The sequence below is a fragment of the Heteronotia binoei genome, chromosome 2, assembly GCF_032191835.1.
Source record: "Heteronotia binoei isolate CCM8104 ecotype False Entrance Well chromosome 2, APGP_CSIRO_Hbin_v1, whole genome shotgun sequence".
Lineage (NCBI taxonomy): Eukaryota > Metazoa > Chordata > Lepidosauria > Squamata > Gekkonidae > Heteronotia > Heteronotia binoei.
Genome location: NC_083224.1, coordinates 18,006,156 through 18,033,987, shown reverse-complemented (window position 1 = coordinate 18,033,987; position 27,832 = coordinate 18,006,156). Strand labels below are relative to the sequence as shown.

At 46.2% G+C, this 27,832-nt stretch overlaps 1 protein-coding gene across 3 annotated transcripts; it reads left to right on the top strand.

Moving 5' to 3' along the window:
* Positions 1-7,129: 7,129 nt before the first annotated feature.
* Positions 7,130-22,463, top strand: LOC132566000 (oocyte zinc finger protein XlCOF6-like). 3 transcript variants are annotated; one of them, XM_060230633.1, is made up of 6 exons: positions 7,130-7,230; positions 11,645-12,109; positions 15,050-15,155; positions 16,617-16,687; positions 16,897-17,023; positions 20,313-22,463. In XM_060230633.1, exons 2-6 carry the CDS (start codon positions 11,669-11,671, stop codon positions 22,058-22,060), a joined length of 2,493 nt encoding a protein of 830 aa, XP_060086616.1. In that variant the 5' UTR covers positions 7,130-7,230; positions 11,645-11,668; the 3' UTR covers positions 22,061-22,463. The 3 variants fall into 3 exon arrangements, with proteins under 3 accessions (XP_060086616.1, XP_060086615.1, XP_060086614.1); XM_060230632.1 differs by having other exon boundaries at positions 7,130-7,259; XM_060230631.1 differs by lacking the exon at positions 7,130-7,230 and adding an exon at positions 8,286-8,367.
* The last annotated feature ends 5,369 nt before the right edge of the window (positions 22,464-27,832 follow it).

Sequence of the window (27,832 nt, the reverse complement as noted above, 5' to 3'; positions counted from 1 at the left end):
TCTTTTTCTACCAAAAAAGGAATGCCCTTACAGATGCTGTTAAAAATGGCTCTCTGGCCACAGCTTGAATATTAATACGTGTAATTAAAGTAGCATCAGACACACAGTAATGATAACACCTAGGTCATTTTAATGCAAGTAGATACACATCAGCTGCTACTGCTGTTCCTCGCTTGAGAAATGACGTTTCTGAGGAGATTTTTTACAATTCAAAACGACGTTCCACTTTCTACCTAAGGCAAGTTTAGACATTATTTCGCGGGGAACTGAAACATTTCATTCCCCCCTGCGGATTTCTGAACGTACAGAAAGTGTGAATGTTGTCATCTGTCTGCCAGTCTGGTTGTTGTATTACAACACTGTTGCCAACTTAAATCTCTTCTGGTTAATTATCACCTTGTTCATTTAAAATAAGTGGAATTTTTATTTCTGGTTTATTTGAGCTTATGGATGCTATAAGAACATATATTGGATTTTACAGTTTTCTAAGGGTGCAAAGTTTTTTCGGATTTGGGTGGTAGACTCAAAATTGGCCCAGGCCAGCCTGATCTTGTCAGATCTTGAAAATTTAGCAGGGTCTGTCCTGGCTAGTACTCGGATGGGAGACCACCAAAGAATTACACGGTTGCTATGCAAAAGCAGGTAGTGGCAAATCAACCTAGTTTGCCTCAAAAACCTTATGGGGTCACATAAATTGGCTGCGAAGGGGCAGTACTTCCCACAACCAGATTAAAATATCCACAGTAGGGGGCAAATTGGGGGGAAAAACTTGGAATACTCTTAAAGCTTCCCTCCCCCCATCACAGCATTTTCATAGTTTTGAAATGTATAAGGGAAATGGTATGACTCCATCTTTTCTGATGGATGGAATTGGTTTATAATTCTTCTGAGGCAGGAGGGGAGAGATGAGGCATAGGCTGAAGCCCCCAAATCAGAATTAGAAATCTTTTCCTTCATTCATACTTGTGTGCAGGCCTCAGATTCAGCAGGAGCTCACAGGAGCGCAGTTCCTGAACCCTTCTGAGGCTTCCCCCTCCTCCTCCCCACCTACCTACCTTGTCCATTGAATAGTAGGTGCAGCTGCATAACAGTCCTTGGATTAGGAGAACGGGCAGCCAGCCAGCCACCAGGGGCTTTGCCACACTCCCAGCAACCCTCATTAACCCCCGGAGAAGCCCATGCCACCCTTTCTCCACTTCTTATGTGATTTGGGGTGGTGGATGGCTTGCTGGGCTTTTGACTGTGGGGAGGTGTGGCCAAGGAGAGCCCCAGGCGAGTGAGGCCTGCTTGGGCTGGCCTTGCTTGCCTGTGGTTCTCCTTTCTTGCATTGGGTTGCTTTTGGCTGTTGGGGGGGACTTTTCTGCTAATGAGCTCCACCACCTATTTTTCTACAAAACAACCTCTGCCTGTGAGTATTTTTAAATCTGTCTGCCTCTGGATTATCGATATGATTTCCTTGCCGCCTGGCAGTATGAAAAATGGGTTCAATGTATTAAATTTTTAGCCCTCCAGATAGATCCTGCCCCCAGATAGATCATAACCCAAGAGAAATGCTGGCTTAGGAGACCTGAAGAAGAAGAAGAAACTGTCATTTTCAGTTTTGCAATTTAGCTTTTAAGTTGAATATCATCTTCCTGCAAATTACAGGCATTCAGCATTCACCAAATTACAGGCATTCAACATTCAGCTGTTGAATGTCATAGAGAATATGAAAGGTGTGGAGTTCGTTTATAGCCTCTTCCTTTTGTATTCTCAGTCGAAACTCATTGTAATTCCTTGTTCGTGCAAAAGCTGCCACTGTGTGGTTAAACGTCATTATTACAACCAAAACTAGATCTGCTTTTAATCTCCCAGATTATTTTTCTTTAGAGACCAACATCTGTCTCTTAACAGTGAGTTGGGTGGCGGCCAAATTGTGTGATCTTGTGTAAATAATGGTGCTTGTTTAACTTTCAGCCCTCCCAAAAAAACACCCAACACTCCGGATAGGAGTCTGTACATTTTAAATGTAAATAGTTTTATTTCTATGTTGTCGTAAATTTAAGTCCCTGCTTTGTAAATTGTCCTATTCTGTTCTTCCAATGAAATGAATGAACTTGTTAATAAGGTGCTGTGTAATTCAATGTTTTGATACGTATTTTATAACCAAGCACAACGGAAGGTACTTTAGGTTTGTGTCATAAATATTCATTTTAAAAACACTTCAGCATTCCTGTCTTTTTCCCCTCCCCTCCCTTCTCTGTCGGTAAGGCACGTGGATTTTGAATTCTAGTACCCTTTAACAGACATGGGCAGAGTGAATGGAGACCCAGAATTCTACCAGCATCAGGGCAACAGATGCACTTGCCAGTAACAAGACTTTTCCACTCAAAACACACTAGTGAAAAAGCAGTCCAGAGGCTTACAAGGCTAGCAAACCTACATTCATTGCTCGCTACCTTAATGCGTGCTTACAGTGAACACCAATTTTGAATTGTATTTCCCTTGTGGTCTTTTTTTCCTATGCACGCTCAACCATATACAAAAGTCTTGGAGCACCTTTGTGTAAACTTACATGGCCCTCTAGGTCAGAGGCATGCAATCGGAACAAAGTTTACGCTACAAATACAACTTGTTAGTCGATTTATTTATTTACCTTCAATTTGTATGCCGCCCACTCCACACATGGACTCTGGACGGCTCACAATCATAACACAGCATTGACAATACCTTATGATTTTAAAAGCAAAACACATATAAATGATTTATAAATTTAAAACTTTAAAATGGTGCTATAACATTTCTTACATAGGCGGGTCAGCTTCATTATAGTTCTTAACTCTCTGCGTTGCTCTATTGGGGCTCTTATAGATGGATGGTAATATTCAGTGACATACTCATGGCAGCTCCTCACGCATTAGTTATTGTAGGCCTGCCGGAAAAGGTCAGTTTTACAGGCCCTGTGGAATTGGGAGAGATCCCACAGGGCTCTCGTGGCCTCTGGAAGTGCATTCCATAATTTAGGGGCTGCCACAGAAAAGACCCTCGCCTATGTGGAGCATTATCTGGCCTCCCTTGGTCCAGGGATGGATACCCCTCTGAGGTATATATGGGGAAAGGCAGTCCCTTAGATAGACAGGTCCTTGACCATGTAGGGCTTTAAAGGTTAATACCAACACTTTGAAGCGGATTCGGTACACAATCGGCAGCCAGTGCAGTTCTTTCGGCAGCGGTTGAATGTCCTCCCATCGAGGGACGCCCATGAACAACCTCGCCACGATGTTCTGCACTAGCTGCAGTTTCCAAGTCAGAGCCAAAGGTAGCCCCATGTAGAGGGCATTACAGTAGTCTATCCTCGTGACCATAGCATGGATCACCGTTGCTAAGTCGTGGTGCTCCAGGAAAGGCGCCAGCTGCTGTACTTGCCACAAATGAAAAAAGGCAGACTTGGCAGCAGCTGCCACCTCGGCCTCCATAGTCAGAGAGGGCTCCAGAAGCACTCCTAAGCTCCTGATCTTGGGGGCTGGTATTAACGGCGCCCTGTCAAAAGGCCGGCAATGGAATCTCCTTTCCTGGACCACTGTGACTCAAGATAGAGAACCTCCATCTTCATTGGATTCAACTTCAGTCGACTCAGCCTGAGCGGGGATGTTAGAGCTTGTAGTGCCAGGTCTAAGTTATTCGAGGCGGAGCCAGACCGGCCACCCATCAACAGATAGAGCTGGGTGTCATCCGCATATTGCTGACATCCCAGCCCATACCTCCTGACAATCTGGGCAAGGGGGCGCATGTAGATATTAAATAAAATCAGGAATAGAACCGCCCCATGCAGCACACAACATATAAGTGAGTGTCTATGGGATGATTCCTCCCTTATCACCACCCTTTGTCCCCGGCCTTGGCGGAAGGAGGCCAGTCATTGCAGGGCGGCCCCCCGAATCCCCACGGCGAGGCAGCTAGTCAGCTGATGGTCAACCGGGTATCAAAAGCGGCTGACAGGTCTAATAACAGCAACACCGCTGAGCTGCCTCAATCCAGATGCCGCAGGAGGTCATCTATGAGGGCAACCAGGACTGTCTCCGTCCCGTAACCTGGACGGAAGCTGGACTGAAACGCATCCAACGTTTCACTGTGATATTTCTGCAACAGACTAACATAGCTGCTAATCTGGTGTTCTGGCCACCATCTTGTAAAAAAAATATTTTTTTAAGTTTAGATGCTACCAGCACAAGTAAGCTATCGTTTAGAGTAATATTTACAGTTAGTACAGTATCAGAAAGCACAAACCTGGTGGGCTAAGGTGTTTAAGACTAGAATGCTGGTAACATTAGGAAGAACTTCCTGACTGTTAAAAGCGGTTCCTCAGTGGAACAGGCTTCCTTAGGAGGTGGTGGGCTCTCCTTCCTTGGAGGTTTTTAAACAGAGGCTAGATGGCCAGCTGACAGTAATGCTGATCCTGTGAATTTAGGGGAAGGTATTTGTGAATGTCCTGCATTGTGCGGGGGGTTGGACTAGATCAGAGGTCCCCAACCTTTTTGGCATCGGGGACCGATTTTGTGGGAAACAATTTTTCCATGGACCGGGGGAGCGGCAGCGACAGTTTCAGGGTGATACAATTGCGCACTTTCTTTTGGTGTAGTGGTTAAGTGTGCAGACTCTTATCTGGGAGAACCGGGTTTGATTCTCCATGCCTCCACTTGCAGCTGCTGGGATGGCTTTGGGTCAGCCATAGCTCTCACAGAGGTTGCCCTTGAAAGGGGGGCAGCTTCTGGGAGAGCTCTCAGCCCCACCCACTTCACAGGATGCCTGTTGTGGGGGAGGAAGATAAAGGAGATTGTGAGCCACTCTGAGATTTGGAATGGAGGGCAGGATATAAATCCAATATATTATTATTACCGCATTGTAATATATAATGAAATAATTATACAACTCATGGCCCGGATGCTAACAGGCCATGGACTGGTACCAGTCCATGGCTCGGGGGTTGGGGACCCTTGGACTAGATGACCTTGGGGTTCCCTTCCAGCTCTCTGATTCTAACAGACTACACTTATGTTGCTTTATCTGTACCAAGATTAGCCCTAGTAACAAAAAAGCTTAAATTTAATTGGGATATCTATGGTATTTTGCAGTGTCCTTTCAGTTGATCAAATCCGTTTCTTCTGAGCTTGTTTCAAACAAATGGCTTATTTATCGTCCTCATAAAAGAAGCTACGTAAGTAATGCCTTTTTACCTTCAGCTTCTGACTGCTGGCAACCCGTGCTTAAGGCAATAGTTCACATGACATGTTATGTCTCTTCAGTTTGCACGAACGGCTCTGCACGCTTGTATTAATGAAAGGATACAGACGGTGGACTTTGGTACCATTACAGCAATTGGAAATTAATTTGTATTTTGTGTTGTGCTGTGTTCATGGCCATTTGCAAGAATTTTGGTGAAGAATACATAAACAGGATATAAGAAATATCAAGCAATTATTTGCAATATATAAGTAACGCAGTGGTTTATTTCAGTTGTTACCCACCTGGGGATTGGGCAGCCCTATCAGTCTGAGGCTTTAGATGCACCCCCCCCCCAAGCAAAAAAGAACAATCCCTCTTTCCCCCCTGCCCCACGCTTTTTCTCCTTCTAGTTAAGGAGTTTTTCCTAACAGCCCCTTTTCTCCTTCCAAGGCAGAAGGGTTTTCCCTCTTTCCCCTTCTCTCTCTGGGGCTACAAGCGGGGAAGTTGGTTTCCAGAGACGCAACAAGCACTTAAAAGAAGATATTGGATTTAAAGGGGGGGGTGGGTAATTTCGGCCTCCTTTCTTGGGATCCAGGCTCTGTCCCTTGTTTAAAAAAAAAAAAAACCAACTCCGTGTAAAACAATAGCGTAATCTAGCAAAGTCTAATTCCAACCCCTCTCCCCCCCAAACTGAGTTTCCCAGTCCTTGTCCACTAGGTGGAGAAGGAAGGATCGAGGCCAGGCGAGGAAGGAAACGGGGATCAGTTTCTCAGCCTCCTTTTAGATACATCCAAGTGAGCAGCTGTGTTGCTCTGAAGCAGAAGATATTGGATTTATATCCCACCCTCCACTCGGAAGAGAGCGGCTCACAATCTCCTTTACCTTCCTCCCCAACAACAGACATCCTTTGAGGTGGGTGGGGCTGAGAGGGCTCTCACAGCAGCTGCCCTTTCAAGAACAGAGTCTCAGAACAGCTCACAATCTTCTTTACCTTCCTCCCCCACAACAGACACCCTGTGAGGTGGGTGGGGCTGAGAGGGCTCTCACAGCAGCTGCCCTTTCAAGGACAACCTCTGCCAGAGCTATGGCTGACCCAAGGCCATTCCAGCAGGTGCAAGTGGAGGAGTGGGGAATCAAACCCGGTTCTCCCAGCTAAGAGTTCGCACACTTAACCACTACACCAAACTGGCTCTCCGGTAGCACCTTTAAGACCAATAAAGTTTTATTCAGAAGGTGAGGTTTCGTATGCATGCAGACTTCTAATTTAGGTGGACAAGAGCATCACTAGGAAATGCATGTCCTGTTGTTTCACCTAAGCCTGCAGCAACCGCAATTAACAGGCAACTTTTATTACATTTTATTGCTATCCAGACCAAATGGTCTTCCAATTTATTACACTATTTCGCCATCTGATCCTCCTAACTTTGTATCAGTTTACACTCTTAACCCAATACTACGTGTATTTCAGCCAGAGCCTTTTTTTTATAAGCAGGAACGCAGTTCCAGCTGGCTTGGCATCAGGGGGTGCGGCCTAATATGCAAATGAATTCCCGCAGGGCTTTTCCCACCCTTTGTACCCTATCCCCTCATCTGAATAAGTCTGCATGGATACTCCTCCACATGCACCTGCTGGAATGGCCTTGGGTCAGCCATAGCTATCGCAGGACTTGTCCTTGAAAGGAGATTGTGAGCCGCTCTGAGACTCTTCGGAGTGGAGGGCGGGATATAAATCCAATATCTTCAATATCTTCTGAGTGACTCCCGAGCAGCCCCACTGAGTCGCATTAGAGGGCGTCGCTGACGGCAGCCGGGCTGAATGAAGCCCAGTACCCGGGGAGGGGGGGTGGTCTTTATGGGGAGGGCAGCGAGTGTTTGCATTTGCAGCCGTGAAAGGGTTAAAGCAGCCGAGCTGTTGGCTAGAGAGGCTGACAAAGGGAGGGGCGGAGAGGGAAAGAGAAGGGGCGGGGACTGAGACAGGCAGAAGTCGGGGAAAGCCTGGCAGCTGAGCCTGGGAAGGTTTGCTCTGAAGTAGGTCCTTTCAGTCCTGGATGCAAAAGGTGGCTGTTGCAATGCGTTGGGAGGGGAGGAGGGCGTTTAAATCCTTGGAAAATGCGATCTCCCTTTCCTAGCCCTGGGGTGGGGTGGGGTGGAGTGGGGGGTCTGCAGGGCTTGCAAGGCGGCCTCTGGGGGATCGGGACCGCCCCCCCCCCCCCCTAAAGCCAGCCCCATCCCTGCGTCCTGCCCTGCTGGAGAGTGGATAGATTTCATCCGGAAGAGATTGCTAATCGTTTGGTATTTTCAAAGTGTTTTTCTTCTCTGATGTGTTGTGTGTCACGTCGAGTCCCATTCCGGGGAGAGGGAGCAGGATATAAAATCCGATTGAACAAATGCGCACCATGATGTCCCTTACAGGCAGTGTGCTCTCTAAGCTGAGTTAGTGTGAGCTAGCTCACCGTTTGGTTAGCCGCCGGCTCACACATTTTTGTCTTAGCTCAGGAAGGATGGCCAGAGCAAACTAATTTATGCAGTAACTCACAACTTAAGTAGAACACAGTAGTAGCACCTTTAAGACCAACAAAGTTTTATTCAGAATGTAAGCTTTCGTATAGAAGAGCCCCGCGGTGCAGAGTGGTAAGGCTGCAGTACTGCAGTCCTAAGCTCTGCTCACGACCTGAGTTCGGTTCCCATGGAAGCTGGGTTCAGGTAGCCGGCTCGAGGTTGAATCAGCCTTCCATCCTTACAAGGTCAGTAAAATGAGTCCCCAGCTTGCTGTGGGGAAAGTGTAGGTGATTGGGAAAGGCAATGGCAAACCACCCCGTAAAAAAAATCTGCCATGAAAACTTTGTGAAAGCAACGTCACCCCAGAGTTGGAAACGACTGCCATTGATTGCAGAGAGCTCTGGATTAGAGCAGAGAAGTGCTACAAGCGTGAGGTTTGTGGCTTAGCAGCTGGGGGAGTTGCTGAAAACTTCTGAGTTCGTGTGAAGGGCTGAAGGCGAAGGTGATTGTTGCTGATTGATTAGGAGTGGCTGTGTTCCCCCACCCTCTTTGCATTATTAAGCTGCGCCTTGCCAGAGGCGAGAGCTAAAGGGCTCTTGGCCTGTGGCTCTTAGCCTGGGGGCTGTGTAAGGACCAGGAGCCCAGATTCCTTGTGTTCCCAATAAGGTAAGTAGACTCTCCAGGCGGGGAGCCACATAAACAAACAGGGTTTAAAAGGGGACTGTGTATTTTTAAAAAGCTATCATGAAGGTAGAATGCCAGCAGGGGGGGTAGGGGTTTTCCAGTGTTTTGCATTGAGTGTCACGTGTATGACTATCTGCCCACAGGACAGAAGTCTTGGGTGTGTGCTTGATGCAAGGAGCTCCTGGTCCTCAGGGAACAAGTTCGTACCCTTGAGGCTGAGGTGACTGACCTGGAGAAGCAGAGACAATCAGTTAGGCACTCGGAGAAGACTCTCGGGGACGTGATAGATGAGCCCCGCTGTGAACGTGGCAGTCCCGTTGCTTCCAGGGAGCATGAAGGTCAAGAGGGAACAGGGCACCGGGCTGAGGATAAGGGGAATGTGCCCTCAGAAGGGACCTCTTCTTCAGTTGGTGAGTGGGAATCCTTTCATGCCAAGGAACCATCCCTGGGCAGGGAGAGAGGGGGGGTCTTGGTAGTTGGTGATTCGATCCTTAGGCAAGTAGACAGCTGGGTGGCGAAACCGCGTACTGACCGTATGGTGACTTGCCTGCCTAGTGCAAAGGTAGCGGACATTACATGTGTAGTAGATAGGCTGATAGACAGTGCTGGGGAGGAGCCAGTGGTTGTGGTGCATGTTGGCACCAACGATGTGGGGAAATGCAGTCGTGAGGTCCTGGAGGAAAAATTTAGGCTGCTAGGCAGGAGACTTAAGGCCAGGACCTCCAAGGTAGCCTTCTCAGAAGTGCTACCTGTTCCACGTGCAGGGCTGAAGAGACAGGCACAAATTAGAAGTCTCAATGTGTGGATGAGGCGATGGTGTAAGGAGGAAGGATTTAAGTTTTTTAGGCACTGGGATGCTTTCTGGAACAAGTGGGAGCTGTACAAAAAGACAGTCTCCACTTGTCCCCGGATGGAACCAGGCTGCTGGCGTTTAAAATCAAAAAGGTGGCAGAGCAGTTTTTAAACTAAATCTTGGGGGAAAGCCGACAGGAGATGAAATGTCTCTGGTTCGGGAGGACTCATCTCAAAGAGATGAAGGGTTAGCTGTTACTTTTCTACTAGGTATGGATCAGAGTTGTCCACTGAGATGGTGACAAACAGAATGGACTGCCTGCCAGAGTCTCGAGGCGGCAGGAGGAAGGTGGTGGACCTAGCTTGCGTGGGAAATTATAGATGTTTGTACGCAAATGCTAGAAGTCTTCAAAGTAAAATTGGTGAGTTGGAATGTTTAGTGTTGGGAGAAAACATAGACATTGTGGGAATTTCAGAAACTTGGTGGAATGAGGAGAATCAGTGGGACGTGGTGATTCCTGGATATAAGTTATATTGGAAGGATAGGGAGGGAAGGGTTGGAGGTGGGATGGCTCTGTATGTCAGAGAGGGTATACAGTCCAGTAAGACCGAGGTCAAAGAATTAGATTCCCTTCTAGAAATGCTTTGGGTTGAAATAGAGGGCCCAAAAGGAAATTTAACTATGGGAGTTTGTTATCGCCCACCAAATCAAAAGAGAGAGGACGATTATAATATGATGGAAGGCTTAAAGATAGCGGCTAAGCGTAAAAACTGTGTCGTAATAGGTGATTTTAACTACCCGCAGATTGATTGGGTCAATATGTGTTCTGGTCGAGAGAAAGAGATTGAGTTTCTTGATGCTCTCAATGACTGTGCTATGGAGCAGATGGTCTCTGAACCTACCAGGGGTGGGGCGATCCTAGATTTGGTCCTAAGTAATGCCCAAGACTTGGTGAGAGATGTAAAAGTGATCGCACTGCTTGGGAGCAGTGACCATAACGTTATTGATTTCACCATTTGTATAAATAGAGAGTTGCTCCAAAAGACTGGCACAACCACGTTTAACTTTAAAAGGGGTAAATTTTCTGAGATGAGGCATCTGAAGAGGAAACTGAAAGGAAAGGTAAATATGGTCAAAACCCTTGGGGAAGGTTGGAGGCTATTTAAAACTACAATCCTAAAAGCTCAGATAAAATATATACCACAAGTTAGGAAAGGTACAAACAGGTATAAGAGAAGGCCTGCATGGTTAACAAACAAAGTAATGGAAGCTATAAAAGGTAAGGACTCCTTTAAGCGGTGGAAAGCTAGTGCAAGTGAGATTAATAAAAGGGAACACAGGCAGTGGCAAATCAAATGCAAGACTGTGATCAGGCAGGCAAAAAGGGACTATGAGGAGCATATTGCAAAAAACATAAAGACCAACAATAAAAATTTCTTCAAATAGCAGGAAACCAGCCAGGGAGGCAGTGGGGCGCTTGGATGACCAAGGGGTCAAAGGATTACTGAAGGAGAATAGGGAAATGGCTGAGAAGCTGAATGCATTTTTTGCCTCTGTCTTCACTGTGGAAGATGAGAAGTGTTTGCCTGCTCCAGAACCACTTATATTGAAAGGGGTGTTGAAAGACCTGAGTCAGATTGAGGTGACAAGAGAGGAGGTCCTACAACTGATAGATGAATTAAAAACTAATAAGTCACCAGGTCCGGATGGCATACATCCAAGAGTTCTGAAAGAACTCAAAGTTGAACTTGTGGATCTTCTGGCAAAAATATGTAATCTTTCATTGAAATCTGCCTCCGTTCCTGAGGACTGGAAGGTAGCAAATGTCACCCCCATCTTTAAAAAGGGTTCCAGAAGAGATCCGGGAAACTACAGGCCAGTCAGTCTGACTTCAATACCAGGAAAGTTATCAAGGACAGAATGAGTAGGCACATTGATGAACACGAGTTATTGAGGAAGACTCAGCATGGGTTCTGTAAGGGAAGATCTTGCCTCACTAACCTGTTACATTTCTTTGAGGGGGTGAACAAACGTGGACAAAGGAGACCCGATAGATATTGTTTACCTTGACTTCCAGAAAGCTTTTGATAAAGTTCCTCATCAAAGGCTCCTTAGTAAGCTCAAGAGGCATGGAGTAAAAGGACAGGTTGCTTTGTCCTGGGCTTCAGTACACATTGAGATGTATCCACTAGACAGACTGATCCCCAGAGACCAGAAGTCAAGCTCATAACATCTGCAACAGATTTTTTAAAAGGTAATTAGTGGTATTTTTGTTGCCCGAAGAACCAAAGAGGTGTGTCTTTAAAAGCTTGATATGTAATATACCACATTGACATTCATCCTTATCAGCAAACTACAACCAGGACACTTCTTCTAATCCGCCAGGGTGATCCTTAGGTGATTCAATTCCACTCTCTTTTGTTTTATTTCTAACTTTTTGATATCTTTTTCCCTTCCTTTTCACAGCCAGGTGAATAAAAAAGACAACCCATGAGAAAGGGGGAGGAGATGGAGGAGAAGGACCTCAAAGGCCCTGGAACTGGGAGGATATCAAAGGAAGGTCCCCATTCCCTCCAAGCAGGGAGTGGTGCTGAATTCTGGGAGAGAGCCATGCCAGAGATCTTGGTTCAGGACCCTGTGACTGCAGATGTACGCAGCCGATGCTTCCGGCAGTTCAGTTACCAGGAGGCTGATGGGCCCCGAGAGGTTTGCAGCCGGCTCCACGGACTTTGTAAGGACTGGCTGGAGCCAGAGAGGCGCACCAAGAAGGAGATGGTGGACCTGGTGATCCTGGAGCAGTTCCTGGCCATCCTGCCACAGGAAGTGCAGGGCTGGGTGAGAGGATGCGGGCCAGAGAGCAGTTCCCAGGCAGTGGCCCTGGCCGAAGGTTTCCTCCTGAGTCAGGCAGAGGAGAAGAGGCAGGCACAGCAGGTGAGGGGCTTTCAGTCACTCTGTTCAAGCAATGACCTGCTCCTAAGGCTTTCTGACAGATATTTCTTTGTGTGTGTGTGTGAATTGCCATCAAGTCACTTCCAATCTGGCAATCCTAGGAACATCCTCTCATTATCAGCCTTGCTCAGGTCTTGTACACGGAGGGCCGTGGGGCCTCCTTGACTGAGTCCATCCTTCACATGCTTGGTCTTCCTCTTTTCCTGCTGCCCTCCACTTTCCTTAGAATTTTGGTCTTTCCCAGGGACGTCTCTGTTCTCATAATGCCGCCACAATACAACGGCCTCATTTGAGTCATTGTAGCTTCCATGGAGAGTTGAGGCTTAATACGATGTAGAACCCCCTCAACTTCTTTTTGGCAGTCCTCCATATCTGTAGAAACTGTAAGCTCTCCTTCATCAGCACAGAAAATCAAATTTCTTCCTGTCATCTTTCTTTCTTGTCCAACGTTCACATCCACACATAGAAATGGGGAATACCGTGGCACAAGTTAACTTGCTCCTGGTCACCAGTGATGAGGGTTGCCAATCCCCAGGTGGAGGCAGGGGATCCCCCGGTTTGGAGGGCCCCCTCCCCCGCTTTAGGGTCGTCAGAAAGCGGGGGGAGGGGAGGGAAATGTCTGCTGGGAACTATTCCCTATGGAGATTTATTCCCATAGAAAATCATGGAGAATTGATCTGCGGGTATCTGGGCGGTGCTGTTTTTTGAGATAGAGGCACCAAATTTTCAGCATAGCATCTAGTTCCTCTCCCCAAAGTATCCTCCAAGTTTCAAAACGATTGGACCAGGGGGTCCAATTCTATGAGCCCCCAAAAAGGTGCCCCTATCCTTCATTATTTCCTATGGAAGGAAGGCATTGAAAAGGTGTTCCGTCCCTTTAGATGTGATGGCCAGAACTCCCTTTGGAGTTCAATTATGCTTGTCACAGCCTAGATATTGGCTCCACCCCTAATGTCTCCTGGCTCCACCCCCAAAGTCCCCAGATATTTCTTAAATTGGACTTGGCAACCCTACCAGTGACACATCCTTACATCTTAAGAATGTTTTCTAGCTCCTTCATGGCTGCCTTTTTCCAGTCTCAGTCTCCTGGTTTCCTCTTTGCAGTCTCCCCTTTGGTTGATGTTCAGCTGTAATCTTCCTTTGGCACTTTCTCCTTTACTCTTCGATAATAATTATTTCAAGTCTTCACTTCTTTCTGCCACGAATGTGGTGTCATCTGCGTATCTCAGATTAATGTCCCTTCCACCAGTTTTCACTCCATCTTCATCTAAATCTACTCCAGCTTTCCTTATGATATGTTCTGCATATAGAATGAAGAGACAGGGAGATAAAGTTTGGTGTAGTGGTTAAGTGTGCGGACTCTTATCTGGGAGAACCGGGTTTGATTCCCCACTCCTCCACTTGCACCTGCTAGCATGGCCTTGGGTCAGCCATAGCTCTGGCAGAGGTTGTCCTTGAAAGGGCAGCTGCTGTGAGAGCCCTCTCTAGCCCCACCCACCTCACGGGGTGTCTGTTGTGGGGGAGGAAGGTAAAAGAGATTGTGAGCCGCTCTGAGACTCTTCGGAGTGGAGGGCGGGATATAAATCCAATATCTTCATCTACCTCACAGGGTGTCTGTTGTGCAGGGGGAGGGGGAAGGTAAAGGAGATTGTGAGCCGCTCTGAGACTCTTCGGAGTGGAGGGCGGGATATAAATCCAATATCTCCATCTACCTCACAGGGTGTCTGTTGGGGGGGGTGGGGAAGGTAAAGGAGATTGTGAGCCGCTCTGAGACTCTTTGGAGTGGAGGGCGGGATATAAATCCAATATCATCATCTTCTTCTTCTAAATTACATCCTAGTCTGGCACCTTAGTCAATTGGAAACCATCCTGTCCAAACAGGGGCCTCTCGCCCAGAGTACAGGTTGTGCATCAAAACAATCAGATGCACACCCATTTCTTTTAAAACCAACCATAACTTTTCTTGATCCCTGCCATCAAAAGCACTGAGGTAATCTTTGAATCACGAGCTGCTTTTATTCTGAAATTCTCACCTGTACTCCATTAACCAACATAAGTGTGCAGTATGATCTCAAGTGCCTCTTCCTTTCGTGAATCCATCTGGAACATCTGGCATTTCTCTTTCAATATATGACAATATAAGAACACAAGAGAACATAATATATGAACACAAGAACATAAAAGAAGCCATGTTGGATCAGGCCAATGGCCCATCCAGTCCACTCTGTGTCACACAGTGGCCACAAAAACCCAAGTGCCATCAGGAGGTCCACCAGTGGGGCCAGGACACTAGAAGCTCTCCCACTGTGCCCCCCAAGCACCAGAAATACAGAGCATCTCTTGCCCCAGACAGAGAGTTCCATCAATATCCTGTGGCTAACAGCCACTGTTGGACCTCTGCTCCATATGTTTATCCAACCCCCTCTTGAAGCTGGCTATGCTTGTAGCCGCCACCACCTCCTGTGGCAGTGAATTCCATGTGTTAATCACCCTTTGGGTGAAGAAGTACTTCCTTTTATCCGTTCTAACCCGACTGCTCAGCAATTTCATGGAGTGCCCACGAGTTCTTGTATTGTGATAAAGGGGGGGAAGTACTTCTTTCTCTGCCTTCTCTATCCCATGCATAATCTTGTCATGCATAATCTTATTTTGTTTCCATCTTTTCTTGTTAAGATATTGATAGACTCCTTTTCTGTGGCTTGGAGTAGCTATACTGGTATTCCATCTCCTCCTGGCGTTTTGTTTCTCCCAATTGTTCTCAGTGCAGCTTTACTTTCTAAAACCCAACCATGGTTCTTGCCCCTGGGGTTAAAACAGCCCTGGTGGTGAAGTCAGGGATGAGGAGTCTGGAAGTGGGTCCGGATCCATCTCTTCAGCCTATTCCGTTCCTTCTCTTGCCCCTCTCCCTTGCTGTTGTTCCAGATATGGGGAGGATCCATGAAGGTGGAAGCAGAGGCAGAAGGAGCTCCATCAGAGGAAGGTCAGAGGGTGCCGGCCCAGGAGCGTGCCCAAGATGCCCTGTCAAGTGGTAAGGGGGCCTCCTACCCAGAGCGAATTGGGCACAAGGTTCAGATCAGGAGAAAAGGGAAATACTTCTGCAGACTACATAGAATGGAGTTCTGGAAAATAGTGCCATAGGATGTCATAATGGCCACTCCATTTTAAGGGGGGGGGGGGTATACAGATTCATGGAGAGCAATTCTGTTCTTATTTATATTAAGGAAGGAAGACAAATCTGGGTTCAGTCATTCGTCATAGTGAATAAACGGAACCTCCACATTTCTCTGACCAGCCTGGCCCCTTGTGAGGTTTGAGGGAGGACCATGGGGAGGACATGGTGTCATTGTCTTCTGGCCGTGTACCTGGATCTGAAGTCAGAGCATCTCCATACATTCTAGAACAAAAGTGCCCAAACTTACTTAATGTAAGAGCCAGTTTGGTGTAGTGGTTATGTGTGTGGACTCTTATATGGGAGAACCGGGTTTGGTGTAGTGGTTCAAGTGTGTGGACTCTTATCTGAGAGAACCGGGTTTGATTCCCCACTCCTCCACTTGCACCTGCTAGCATGGCCTTGGGTCAGCCGTAGTTATCACAGAGCTTGTCCTCGGAAGGGCAGCTTCTGGGAGAGTCCTCTCAGCCCCTCCCACCTCACAGGGTGTTTGCTGTGGGGGAGGAAGATAAAGGAGATTGTGAGCTGCTCTGAGACTCTTGAGTGGAGGGCGGAATATAAATCCAACGTCTTCTAAGAGCCACATAGAATAAATGTCAGATGTCTGAGAGCCACAAGGCATGAATGTCAGATGTCTGAAAGCCGCAAGACAGGGAGGAAGCAAAGCAAATAGGAGATGAAGAGGTGGAAAGAAAACAACTTTAACTTTAAATGCATTCTCCAAGCTGCCAGCTGGCTTGGCTTGAAGAAGTGATTGAAAGAGACAAATGCCTTCTCCAAACTGGCTGATGGGACAGTAGGGGTTTCAAGAGCTGCACAATATGCGAGGAAGAGCCGCATGTGTTCACCCCTGTTCTAGAAACACATTGGCAGTGTCCTAGAGGTCCCAGAGCATCAGCTGATGCAATAAAATCACATGGGTTTCAGGCTGGATGTGGTGGCAACATGTCATGCCAAATGACTCCGGACTCCGGGATGGGTAAGAAGGCCCAGTAGATGGGAGAATGTCATACCTGAGCATTTTGTTCTGATCCAGCAGGGATGCTTCATCCATTTGAGCTCCAAGGTTCACAGAGCATGTTTCAAGTCTCACAGAAGTCTGAAATGTGTTGGCAGCGTTTATAATCCCCTGAGGCTCGTGGCGACCAGGGGTTTCTCTGCCACCTCTCCCACAGTTGACTAAAAATTATTACAAATTTTCTTGAGCAATAAAGGTTTCAGAATCCTGGGAATGGGGGATGCCTAAACAGGATTCAGACAAGCAGACAAAATAAGAATTTGAGGCTAAAATTCTTCCTTCCAATATTGTCTTCCTCACAGGCAGTGAAGAGATGTTATCAAGTTGTTTTCTTTACAGAGAAGTGGAAACGCCTCCTCAGCCTCTGGTCCAGGTAGGGCGGGAAGAACGGGGGATAGTCAGGGCCTTAGAATCTTTCTCAGGGAAGCTTTTGCTCCTGCTGTCTGAGGACGAGAGGCTCTGAAGAGCCCTGCCTTTACGCATACTGAGCTCTGCCTCCTGCACCCTCACAAACTCCCTGTCGAGAGTGTCAAGTCTTTGCTCGGAATGATCTGTGATGAGGGAATCTGCTTTTTCTTTCAGTCTTCGTATTCCTTTGAGGAGGTGGCCGTGTATTTCACCGTGGCAGAGTGGAGCCTGCTGGATCCGGACCAAAAAGCTCTCTACAGGGAGGTCATGCTGGAGAACTATGGGAGCGTTGCTTTCCTGGGTAAGGATCTTTTGTGAGTGCTGAAGGTGTGAATCGCTGCCATTGGGATGATGCGTGAATCAACAGCAATATCTGTTTGTGAGGCCAGTGCAGGTAATTGGCTGCCCCTGGATGCCTGGAGAAGTTGGGGTGCCCATGAAAGTGATGCTCAGCAAGGCTGAGTAGAATGATACAAGCCACCCCACTGATCCAGGAGCAGCTGAGGCCAGTGTTGTGGCCGTCACCCAAACCAGGGAGAGTGTCATGGCTTGAGGCCAAGGTGGGGCTGAGAGGGTCTCTGAAAGACTCTGGAAGGAACTAGATCCCAATTCCTCAGTTGTCAGCCTTTACAACATCCACTTCCCCAGATGGGATTTTGTCCGCCACCCTGACTGTAATCCGGAAAAGATCCATCCCCCTTAGAGTGGTTAGGATTGTGGGCTTTGATCTAGACTAGGGGTAGGGAACGTTGGCTCTCCAGATGTTTTTTTGACTACAACTCCCATCAGCCCCAGCCATTGGCTATGCTGGCTGGGGCTGATGGGAGTTGTAGGCAAAAAAACATCTGGAGAGCCAACGTTCCCTACCTCTGATCTAGACCATGGTTCCATCCTTCCAGAAGAAACTTTCCTCTTTCTTGGATTTCTTTCCTTCCCCATATCAAAATGATCTATCTCCTCTCCCTCCTTCCTCTGTCTCCCTCTTTCCTTCCCCCCACCCCCAGTCATAGACACCAGGAATGTAAGTGATCCTACACTGGAGACAGATAAAGGCCTTCCATGTGAAGAATGGCTGCAGAGTTTTTCCAAAGGATCTCAAGAGACTATTACCGTTTTCCCACACAGCTAACCTCGCAGTCACAATCCTGTTCCCTCCGCAGCGTCAGGTCAGATTTCGCACCATCTTCGCCGGAGTTACAGGAAGTGCCGCGGCTTTTGTGTAGCAAACATAACCCGCTAAAACCCAGTTTATGTTTGCTACGCAGAAGCTGCGGCACTTCCTGTAACTCCAGCGCAGATGGTGGGAAATCCGACCGGACGCTGCGGAGGGAACAGGATTGTGACTGCGAGGTAAGCTGTGTGCGAAAACGGTATATTTCTTTTCCAAATGAACTGGCAGCAAGTGAGTATCTTTTACAGTTATATCAAGGGAATGGACAAGGAATACCCATGGGAATACCCTCTTCACTTTAAACAATGCTTGGCTTGGTAGAATTCCCAAGCTTGCTGAGTGAAGGGAGAGAGAGAGAGGCCTTCTGGGGCCTGGAATCTGGAGACTCAGAGGCTCCTTCGGGGGCTTAGCTCAGTTGTGGCCACACTAGCCTTAAATACTGGATATCCCAGGGAAGGGTTTCCCCCCCTAAAAACAGCCCTCCTAGATGAGGCCAAAGGCACATCACCCCTTTCCTTCATTCTTCACATGGATGCCTTCAGGCCTTCCTATGAGTTGGAGATGGGTCTGAGTGCTTCCTTGGGAGCTGTTCTGCCTTGCAGGGGTGTTCTGCAGCAAGCAGTCACACCAGTTAACACTGCAATCCAAGGCTTAAACCAAACCCTTGAGACCCTGGAGAGCCGCTGCCAGTCTGAGTAGACAATACTGACTTTGATGGACCAAGGGTCTGATTCAGTATAAGGCAGCTTCATATGTTCATATGTTCAAACCACACAACAGCCTCTGTTGTAGTGCCGTGGATCAGTCCTTACCCCCAAGAGGGTTGAATCGTGTACTATTGAAGAGACTCGGTAGCCCAGTGAACACAGAGAGTTCTCAGTAGAAGCAGAGTTGGTTGATCCATAGCAGGACAGAGAAAGCGCTGCAGCAACCTCCCGTCTCCCCAAGAGGTAAGCAACCAACTTCCCATAGGCTAAGTCCCTTCCACCCCCTTGAGGCAGGAAAGCGTCTGCCACAGAAAAAGATAGAGCAAAAGAGAGAGAAAAGCCAGGTAAAGGTATACCTGTATTATCAGTGTGCTCTGGTGCCCCAGTTTCTCCAAGGACCATAGAGGCACGAGGGAAGCCATGCAGGGGGGATAAGCCAATTCGTTGCCAGGTAGGGGTTTTCCATGCAACCTTAGTCCTTGGAACAAAGATTTCCATCCTAACCAGTGAATCCACACCTGGAAAAAGAAAACAGAAGTGTGACCTTTGCCAAGACCTTCAGTCATAGAATAAACATCATTCTTGGATGCAAATACCCTTAGGAAAGAAACAGTACAAAAGCTTGGAGAGCTGAAACGTCACATCAAAGTCACACATGTGGGGAGCCATATAAATGTTCTGTAGGAATGTCACACGACTCAGGGTTGAGGATCTCGCACCAGTCTGTCTCTGTCTTGTCTGACAGTGGTCTCTTTATTCCACAGTGGTCGTTTTATTTCATACACTTGTCTTTACACAATCATTTACTAGAAGTATGCAGAGTAAGGAAACAGATGTTTACCTTAGCTTTTTACCCCAAACGTGTATTCCGGGAATGAGGTGAAATGGCAGAACATTCCGAGGCCCTCAGCATTCTTGCATAGGGCAAAGTACATAAAGGCTTAAGGCTGCCTTCTAAGTCTATGGATGAATTCAGGACAAGGTTGGTTTGCCAGACCGTTGAGCTTTCCTTCAATGCTCAGAGTCCAAACCCAGCATCTCTGATGCAGGAGGTTTAGTGTACTTTGAAAGTGGATTTGATTTTACATTTCAGTGTACAGCAAAATGAGCCACTAAAATGTTTAGAGCAGGGGTGTCGAACATGCGGCCCCAGGGCTGAATCAGGCCCCCGGAGGGCTCCTATCTGGCCCCCAAGCAACTGGCTGTCATCTGCTTCCTTCTCTCTATCTCTCGCTTCCTTCTGCATCACAGCTTGCTTTGCCAGGCTTGCTCAATTGCACAGGAGCTACAGAGCAAAACCTCTATTATCTCCATTGGCTGCGGCTCCTGAGCCAAGCCTCTTTTCCTTCTATTGGCTGAAGCTCCTCCCCTCCTGGTCCCCTGGGGAAGGAAAGAAAGTGCCAGGGTTTCCTTTGCCCAGTTCCCTGGATCCCATGGGAGAGATACAATGAAAGCACCTTTAAGACCAACAAGTGTTAATGTTTTTATCATGTTTTATTTAAGGTCTTTTTAAAATCTTTGTGTTTGTCCAGGTCCTTTATAAAGTTTATATCTCTGCTACCTGGCATTACATTTTATGACACACATTTGTGTCAGATCCAGCCCTCATAACAAATGAGATTGACACCCCTGGTTTAGAGTGTGGATGGAACTTCAGGTGCAAATCAGACCTCCTTGCGTGAATTCTAACAAGATCTCTCTCTTTATTCCAGCAGGGGATGATCAGAGGAATGAGAAGGGTGAGGAACAGCAGCATCTATCGCCAGATGAAGTCAAGGATGAAGATGTGAGCAGAAACATTCAAGGCAGGCCTCAAAGACAGAAAGTCAGCCACAGGGTGAAGAAGAGGGACACATCTGTTCCTTGCCAAGGGAGGGATTTCCAAGAAGTAATTCATATGCTGGAGGATACATACAAGTGCTGGGAGTGTGGAATGAACTTCTCAGATCAAACCCAATATAATGTCCATTTTGGAATACACGCTGGAAAGAAGACTCATCAGTGCCTGGAGTTTGGAAAGGCCATGACTGGCAGAGCAGAGTTCTTTCCACATCTAAGAACACAGACAGAAGAGAAACCTTATAGCTGCTCAGACTACGACGAGAACTTCTCAAACAAATCGGAGCCTTTTCAACACCAAATAATTCATTCAGCAGAAAAGCCTTTCATCTGTTCAGAGAGTGGAATGATGTTCTTGGATGGAAGAAAGAGTAATACACATTTTTCAAAGCACAGTATAATGAAGCTGTGTAAATGCTTTTGGTGTGGAATGTATTTTAAATACAGATCACAGCTCCTCGTGCACCAAAGGATTCATTCAGGAGACAAACCTTTTGAATGCTCAGACTGTGGGAAGAGATTCAGTCATAGTTTTCTTCTTAAAAAGCATAGAAGAACCCACACAGGGGAGAAGCCTTTTGAATGCTCAGAGTGTGGGAAGAGATTCAGTCACAGTAGCACTCTTCACCGTCATTTAAGAACCCACAGAGGGGACAAGCCTTTTGAATGCTTAGAATGCAGGAAGAGATTTAGTCAGAGTAGCCATCTTCAGCGTCATTTAAGAACCCACACAGGAGAGAAGTCTTTTGAATGCTCAGTGTGTGGGAAGAGATTCAGTCAAAATGGTTCTCTTCAACATCATTTAAGAACCCACACAGGGGACAAGCCTTTTGAATGCTCAGAGTGTGGGAAGAGATTCAGTCGGACTAGCCATCTGCAACGTCATTTAAGAACCCACACAGGGGAGAAGCCTTTTGAATGCTCCGAGTGTGGAAAAAGATTCAGTCGGAGTAGCCATCTTCAGCAACATTTAAGAAGCCACACAGGGGAGAAGCCTTTTGAATGCTCAAAGTGTGGGAAGGGATTCAGTTGGAGCAGCCATCTTCAACATCATTTAAGAATTCACACAGGGGAGAAGCCTTTTGAGTGCTTAGTATGCAGGAAGAGATTCAAAAGCAGCGGCAATCTTCAATGTCATCTAAGAACTCACACAGGGGAGAAGCCTTTTGAATGCTCAAAGTGTAGGAAGAGATTCAGTCAAATTAGCCATCTTCAAAATCATCTAAGAACCCACACAGGAGAGAAGCCTTTTGAATGCTCAGAGTGTGGGAAGAGATTCAGTGACAGGAGCAGTCTCCGAAATCATCAGAGAACTCACACAGGCGAAAGGCCTTTTGAATGCTCAGAGTGTCAGAAGAGATTCCGTAAGAGAAGCACTCTTCAAGAGCATCAAAGAACCCACACAGGGGAGAAGCCTTTTGAATGCTCAGAGTGTGGGAAGAGATTTTGTCAGAATGGTGCTCTTCGAAGTCATCTAAGAACCCACACAGGGGAGAAGCCTTTTGAATGTTCAGTGTGTGGGAAGAGATTCAGCAGAAAAGCCAGTCTTCAAGGTCATCTAACTACGCACATAGGGGAGAAGGCTTTTGAATGCTCAAGAGTGCAGGAAGGGATGCAGTGACAGTAGCAGTCTTCAAAAACATCTGAGAATACGTACAGGAGAGAAGCCTTTTGAATGCTCAGAGTGTGTGAAGCAATTCAGCAGAAGTGGCAGTCTTCCTGGTCGTCTAACAATCCACACAGGGTAGAAACCTTTTGAATGCTCAGAGTGTGGGGAGAGATTCTGTTACAGTAGCACTCTTCATACTCATTTAAGAACTCACACAGGGGAGAAGCCTTTTAAATGTGCAGAGTGTGGGAAGAGATTTAGTTGGAGTACCCATTGTTGCAGGATTTATTTTGTATTAAATAAATTAAGTTCTGTATTAATGTTAACTAAACTGTTTTGCTTTTCTATCCATATATTTTAAGCCTTCTGTCCAGAGAAGAAACTTGGAGTCTAATAAAGATCATCTGTAAATGTATTAGTGTGTATGTATAAGCTTTCTGATAACCGCAGGTTGTTTTGGGTGCGTTACTGAAGGTACAGTGAGGTGTACAAAAGTAATTCCTACAACACCCATGTTCGTAATTTCAGAAACCACACAGGAGAAGCCTTTTGAATGCTCAGTGTGGGAAGAAATTCAGTCAGAGTGGCTATCTTCAACAGCCTCAAGGGATCCACAGAGGGTAAATGCCTTTTGAATGGGGAGGGATGGTGGCTCAGTGGTAGAGCATCTGATTGGTAAGCAGAAGGTCCCAGGTTCAATCCCCGGCATCTCCAACTAAAAAGGGTCCAGGCAAATAGGTGTAAAAAACCTTAGCTTGAGACCCTGGAGAGCCGCGGCCAGTCTGAGTAGACAATACTGACTTTGATGGACCGAGGGTCTGATTCAGTATAAGGCAGCTTCATATGTTCATGTTCAATGCTCAGAGTGTGAGAAAATATTGAGCAGCAGTGTCCATCTTCAAAAAGAACTCACATGGGAGAGAAGCCTTTTGAATGTTCGGAGTGTGGGAAGAGGTTCCACGACAGAATCTTCAACAGCATCTAAGAACCACACAGGGAAGAAGCCTTTTCAAATCTCAGTGTGTAGGAAGAAGAAGAAGAAGATATTGGATTTATATCCCGCCCTCCACTCCAAAGAGTCTCAGAGCGGCTCACAATCTCCTTTCCCTTCCTCCCCCACAACAGACACCCTGTGAGGTGGGTGGGGCTGGAGAGGGCTCTCACAGCAGCTGCCCTTTCAAGGACAACTCTGCCAGAGCTATGGCTGACCCAAGGCCATTCCAGCAGGTGCAAGTGGAGGAGTGGGGAATCAAACCCGGTTCTCCCAGATAAGAGTCCGCACACTTAACCACTACACCGAACTGGCTCTCCAGAGATTGAATAGCAGCAGCAATCTTCCGAGTCATCTGAGAATCCACACAGGAGAGAAGCCTTTTGATTCAGTTAGTGTGGCTGTCTTCAACAACATCTAAGAACCCACACAAGGGAAAGCCATGTAACTTCTTAGCCTAGGAATCTCAAAATTCATTCAGTATGACGATCTGATACTTTACTTTGTCAGGCCAGGCTATGGGTGCTATGCAATTTAATGCCAGATATCAGGATATAAAATTTAGAAAGACGTAGCCAACAGAATTAACAATATTACTTTCTATTCGATATACAAATATGCTTAAATAATTAACAGCCTTACCGTATTTTCTTTAATAACCTTTGGTAACTGACGTCGCTTGTTCTGAATTATTGCATCAAAATCTGGAGTCGGTGTCCACGATGTAGCAATCTCGAGTGTGCTGATTAGGTGTGTATTTGTAAGCTGAAAATGTACTTTTGAGTTATGGATATTGATTCCAGAATACATCTGTACACAGACGTAGATTGTCCCAAACACAGACAGAATTTAAGAAGCAAAAACCTTATGCTGGGGTGGCTGCCAGAAAATGTGCTAATGCCAGCTTCAGAAAGCTCATCCATATGCTATTGAACTGCTCCCCCACCTACCTGTGATTTGTGGCGTCTTTTGATTGGTAGGTAATGAGCAGGTAGGTGACGGTAGGTGGGGAGAGACAGTGGCTCAGTGGTAAAGCATCTGCTTCGTAAGCAGAAGCATGAAAAACCTTATTGATAGACGACTTAATATCTAACACATTTCAGTTTATCTTACAAGATCTGTAATTGTGGGGTCAAACCAAGGGCTATAAACATAATATGTGATTTGATTGTGAGTTTGAGGCGATCCAATTAAAAAACCCTTGAGGAGCCAAGCTTCAGACCCATGTTTTTGTGTCATGCTGTTGCCACAAAGCCATGGATCCCTGATTTGGGGGAGGGGGGTGCAAGCTCTGCCCATGGATGTGATATGTGATTTGATGGTGACTCTGGAGTGACCCATTGCAAAAACCCTGAGGATCCATGCTTTGAAACCATGTTTTTGCAACATGGTGTTGCCATGATGCCATGAATCTATGATTTCTGTAGTGCGAGTTGTGCAATTTGATGGTGAGTTTGGTGTGACTCAGTGCAAAAACCATGAGGAGCCATTCTTCAGAACCATGTTTTTGTACCAAGATGTTGCCCCGAAGTCATGGAACCATGATTTTTGTCGTGCTGCCTACAGAATAAGACATGGTCTTTTGCAGGGGCGTCGAACTCATTTGCGATGAGGGCTGGATCTGACATAAATAAGTGTCAGGCTCTGTAACTCTACCCCATAGTAACAAATACTAACCCAATGGCTTGTTTAATACTAACTCTTATTCTAGGTAAATGCTGTAGTCCACATGCATATCAAAGAGAATGTTTGAAGTGCAAAATGTGTTAGGAGACAGTGAGGCCAAAAGAACGTAACCGTTATTAGATACGACTGCTAGCCAGCCTCTTCCCAGGGGCTAAAAGATAAGAGAGAGCTCTCCTGTGAAAGTTTGCACCTTGACTCCCCTTTGTTTTGAGAATACTGCTATTGTTTAGATATTGCTTTGAAGTAGATTCCATAAGACCCCGAAACACCCATACCAAGGTATTAGTCTCAATTTCTGTTTCAAGCTATGCGTTTCCAATAAAGTATACATTGTTTAAATGAATACGCCCTTGAGTCTCCATCACCTGACAATAAGACCTTGTTGGGCCGGGCCACGTGTGTCATAAAATGTAATGCCAGGTAGCAGTGATACAAACTTTGTAATAGACACAAACACAATAAAACATGTTTAAAAGATTAGCACACTTGCAATATTTTATTTAACCGTCTCTGATAACGGACGCCTCTTGCGCTGAATACTTGCATCAAAATCTGGAGATAATGTCTGCGCTATAGCAGTCTTGAGTATGTGTTAGATAAATTCTTATATGCTTGGAAGCGTATTATACAAATTACCCAACACTCAGTGTAAAACTACAAGTTAAACATTATTGGAGAACTATTTTACAGAGTGATAACTACTATACTGCATGGCACAGCACAAAACAGAAGAACTGAAACAGAATGTTCAGAGATGCAAATGAGTATCCTCAAACTAACCAATGAACAAACAGCACTTCACCTTCACATTACTGTTGACATACTGTCAGCTTGTAAATTCTAACAGTATGCTCTTCAGGTAAGTTGCAAACCTACTTTTGATTGATTGACATACAGAAATCTCATGGTCAATGCTTTGAGCCTAAGACCCAGAGGAAAACATGAAATGCCTGGTTATTGCGAGCTTTTGTACACAAGTTGCTTTGTGTGCTGATCAAGAACATGCGAAGGCACCATGACGCAGACTGAGGGCTATGTTTTTGTCTACAAAACTATAGCCTTCCCTAGATAAATAACTACAACTCCTATGAGGCAGTGCAAGAATACATAGACAGCAATGTATAGTGGTCAGTGTCAGCCTACTCATGTGGGAAGCCTAGGTTAAAAATCCCTAGTCTACAAAGGAAACGTGCTGGGCGAATTGGTCTGGATATACACTCTCAGCCTAATCCACCTCACTGGTTTGTGATTATTCCTCATCTAAATAGTTCACATTGCTTTCCTACTGACAAAGACTGGGTCACAAAGGGGGAGACAAACCCAGTTGCACCCAGGGGAGCCCTGACATAACGAGCCAACAAAAAACACACACTCTCTCTGTATAGCAAGCTCATACCTTAAATAAAACTTTGTTGGCCTTAAAGGTGTTTTGTATCTCTCCTGTATGATCAAGGGAACTGGGAGAAGGAAGTTCTGACTCTTTCCCTCCCTCCCCAAGGGACAAGAGGAAGGAGCCTCACCCAATAGAAGGAAGAGCAGCTTCAGTCAGTAGATCTGCTGTGTGATTGTGAGAGCCTAGCAAAACAAGCTCTCCCTCTCCACCGTCCTCCCCAAGGGAGGAGCCTCAGCCAATAGAGAAGATAGAAGCTCTCCTCTGTGGCTCCTGTGTGATTGAGCAAGCCTGGAAATGCAAGCTGTGATGCAGAAGTAAGCAAAAGAGAGGGAGAAGGAAGCAGACCTGCTCACAGGCCTGATAGGAGCCCTCCTGGTGTCTGATTTGGCCCCCGGGCCGCATGTTTGACATCCCTGGACTACAGTGTGGTGGTTTGATTTTGTTTCAATGTAAAAATCATACGAATTCATGAGGATTCATTTAAAATCATGTTGATCCAGCTTTTACCTAGTCCCCCTTTTCTTTAAACTTCCCCTCTAACTGCCTCTTGCTTGCACATCTCTGGCTAGCTGCCTAGGGTCGCCAACTCCTGGATAGGAAATACCTGAAGATTTTTTGGGAGGAGGGGTGCAGAGTAGGGATGGAGGGGTTTGAGGAGTAGGACTTCCCATGGTGTCTAATAGAGTCCACCCTGCCAAGTAGCCATTTTCTTTTGCCTGGGGATATTTTAAGTTCCTCTCCCAATAATCAGGGAGGGACAGTGGCTCAGTGGTAGAGCATCTGCTTGGTAAGCAGAAGGTCCCAGGTTCAATCCCCAGCATCTCCAACTAAAAAGGGTCCAGGTAAATAGGCATGAAAAACCTCAGCTTCAGACTCTGGAGAGCCGCTGCCAGTCTGACAATACTGACTTCGATGGACCAAGGGTCTGATTCAGTATAAGGCAGTTTCATATATATCTAATCTGCATGGAATTTCAAATCAAAGAATTTATTACAGTCCGTGACCTTCCGAATACAAGAGATAACAGATAAAAACAGAGATACTAAAAAACAAGAATATATAAAAATCTATACATTAATACAGATCAGCAAATACTATCCAAGGAAAAAGTCTCTAAAACAGATCAAAGTTTATAATGTTAACATTAGTACTAATACAAAATCTACTAACCTCAGACGGATATAAGTAAAATATACGCTACTCCAACTGGAATATAAACAATTATGCTATTGAGAGTTAAATTCCCTTCTACCAGCATCTTCGATCCCCTGAGATATTTGAATAGTACAAATTTTCCTCACTTGAGAACAGAACCTAGATGTTTTCCATGTAATCTCTGCATCACCATCAGACAGAAGCAAACTTAAAATGCCTAAATCAGAAGTATCTGAGCAGTGTTCAAGTAGCAGAAGCTGCTTCATACTGAGTTGATATTTTCATCAAGCTATTCACTGAAGAACTGGCCTTTGTTTCTTGTCCCAACCAATTTGGCATCACTTGGTCTATGGGCAGGCGCTGTGCTTAGGCGAAGCTTAATTTCCCTTTTTTCCTATGGTGAAATGTGGTTTCCATTATTCCCTGTGGGCAGGTGTGCTTTCTCTATGGGCAGGCGTGTATAGTCTATGGGTAAGGGGTGTCCTTAGGCCAAGCTTAATATCCCTTTTTCCCTATGGGGAAATATGGTGCCCATTATTCCCTATGGGCAGGCGTGTAT

What these genes read in the sequence shown, in the direction of transcription:
- LOC132566000 (XM_060230633.1), top strand. Translation starts at nt 11,669, where the DNA reads ATGAGAAAGGGGGAGGAGATGGAGGAGAAGGACCTCAAAGGCCCTGGA. An exon ending in AGAAGAGGCAGGCACAGCAG is followed by an intron (nt 12,110 to 15,049) that starts GTGAGGGGCTTT and finishes CTGTTGTTCCAG; the next exon opens with ATATGGGGAGGATCCATGAA. An exon ending in CCAAGATGCCCTGTCAAGTG is followed by an intron (nt 15,156 to 16,616) that starts GTAAGGGGGCCT and finishes TCTTCCTCACAG; the next exon opens with GCAGTGAAGAGATGTTATCA.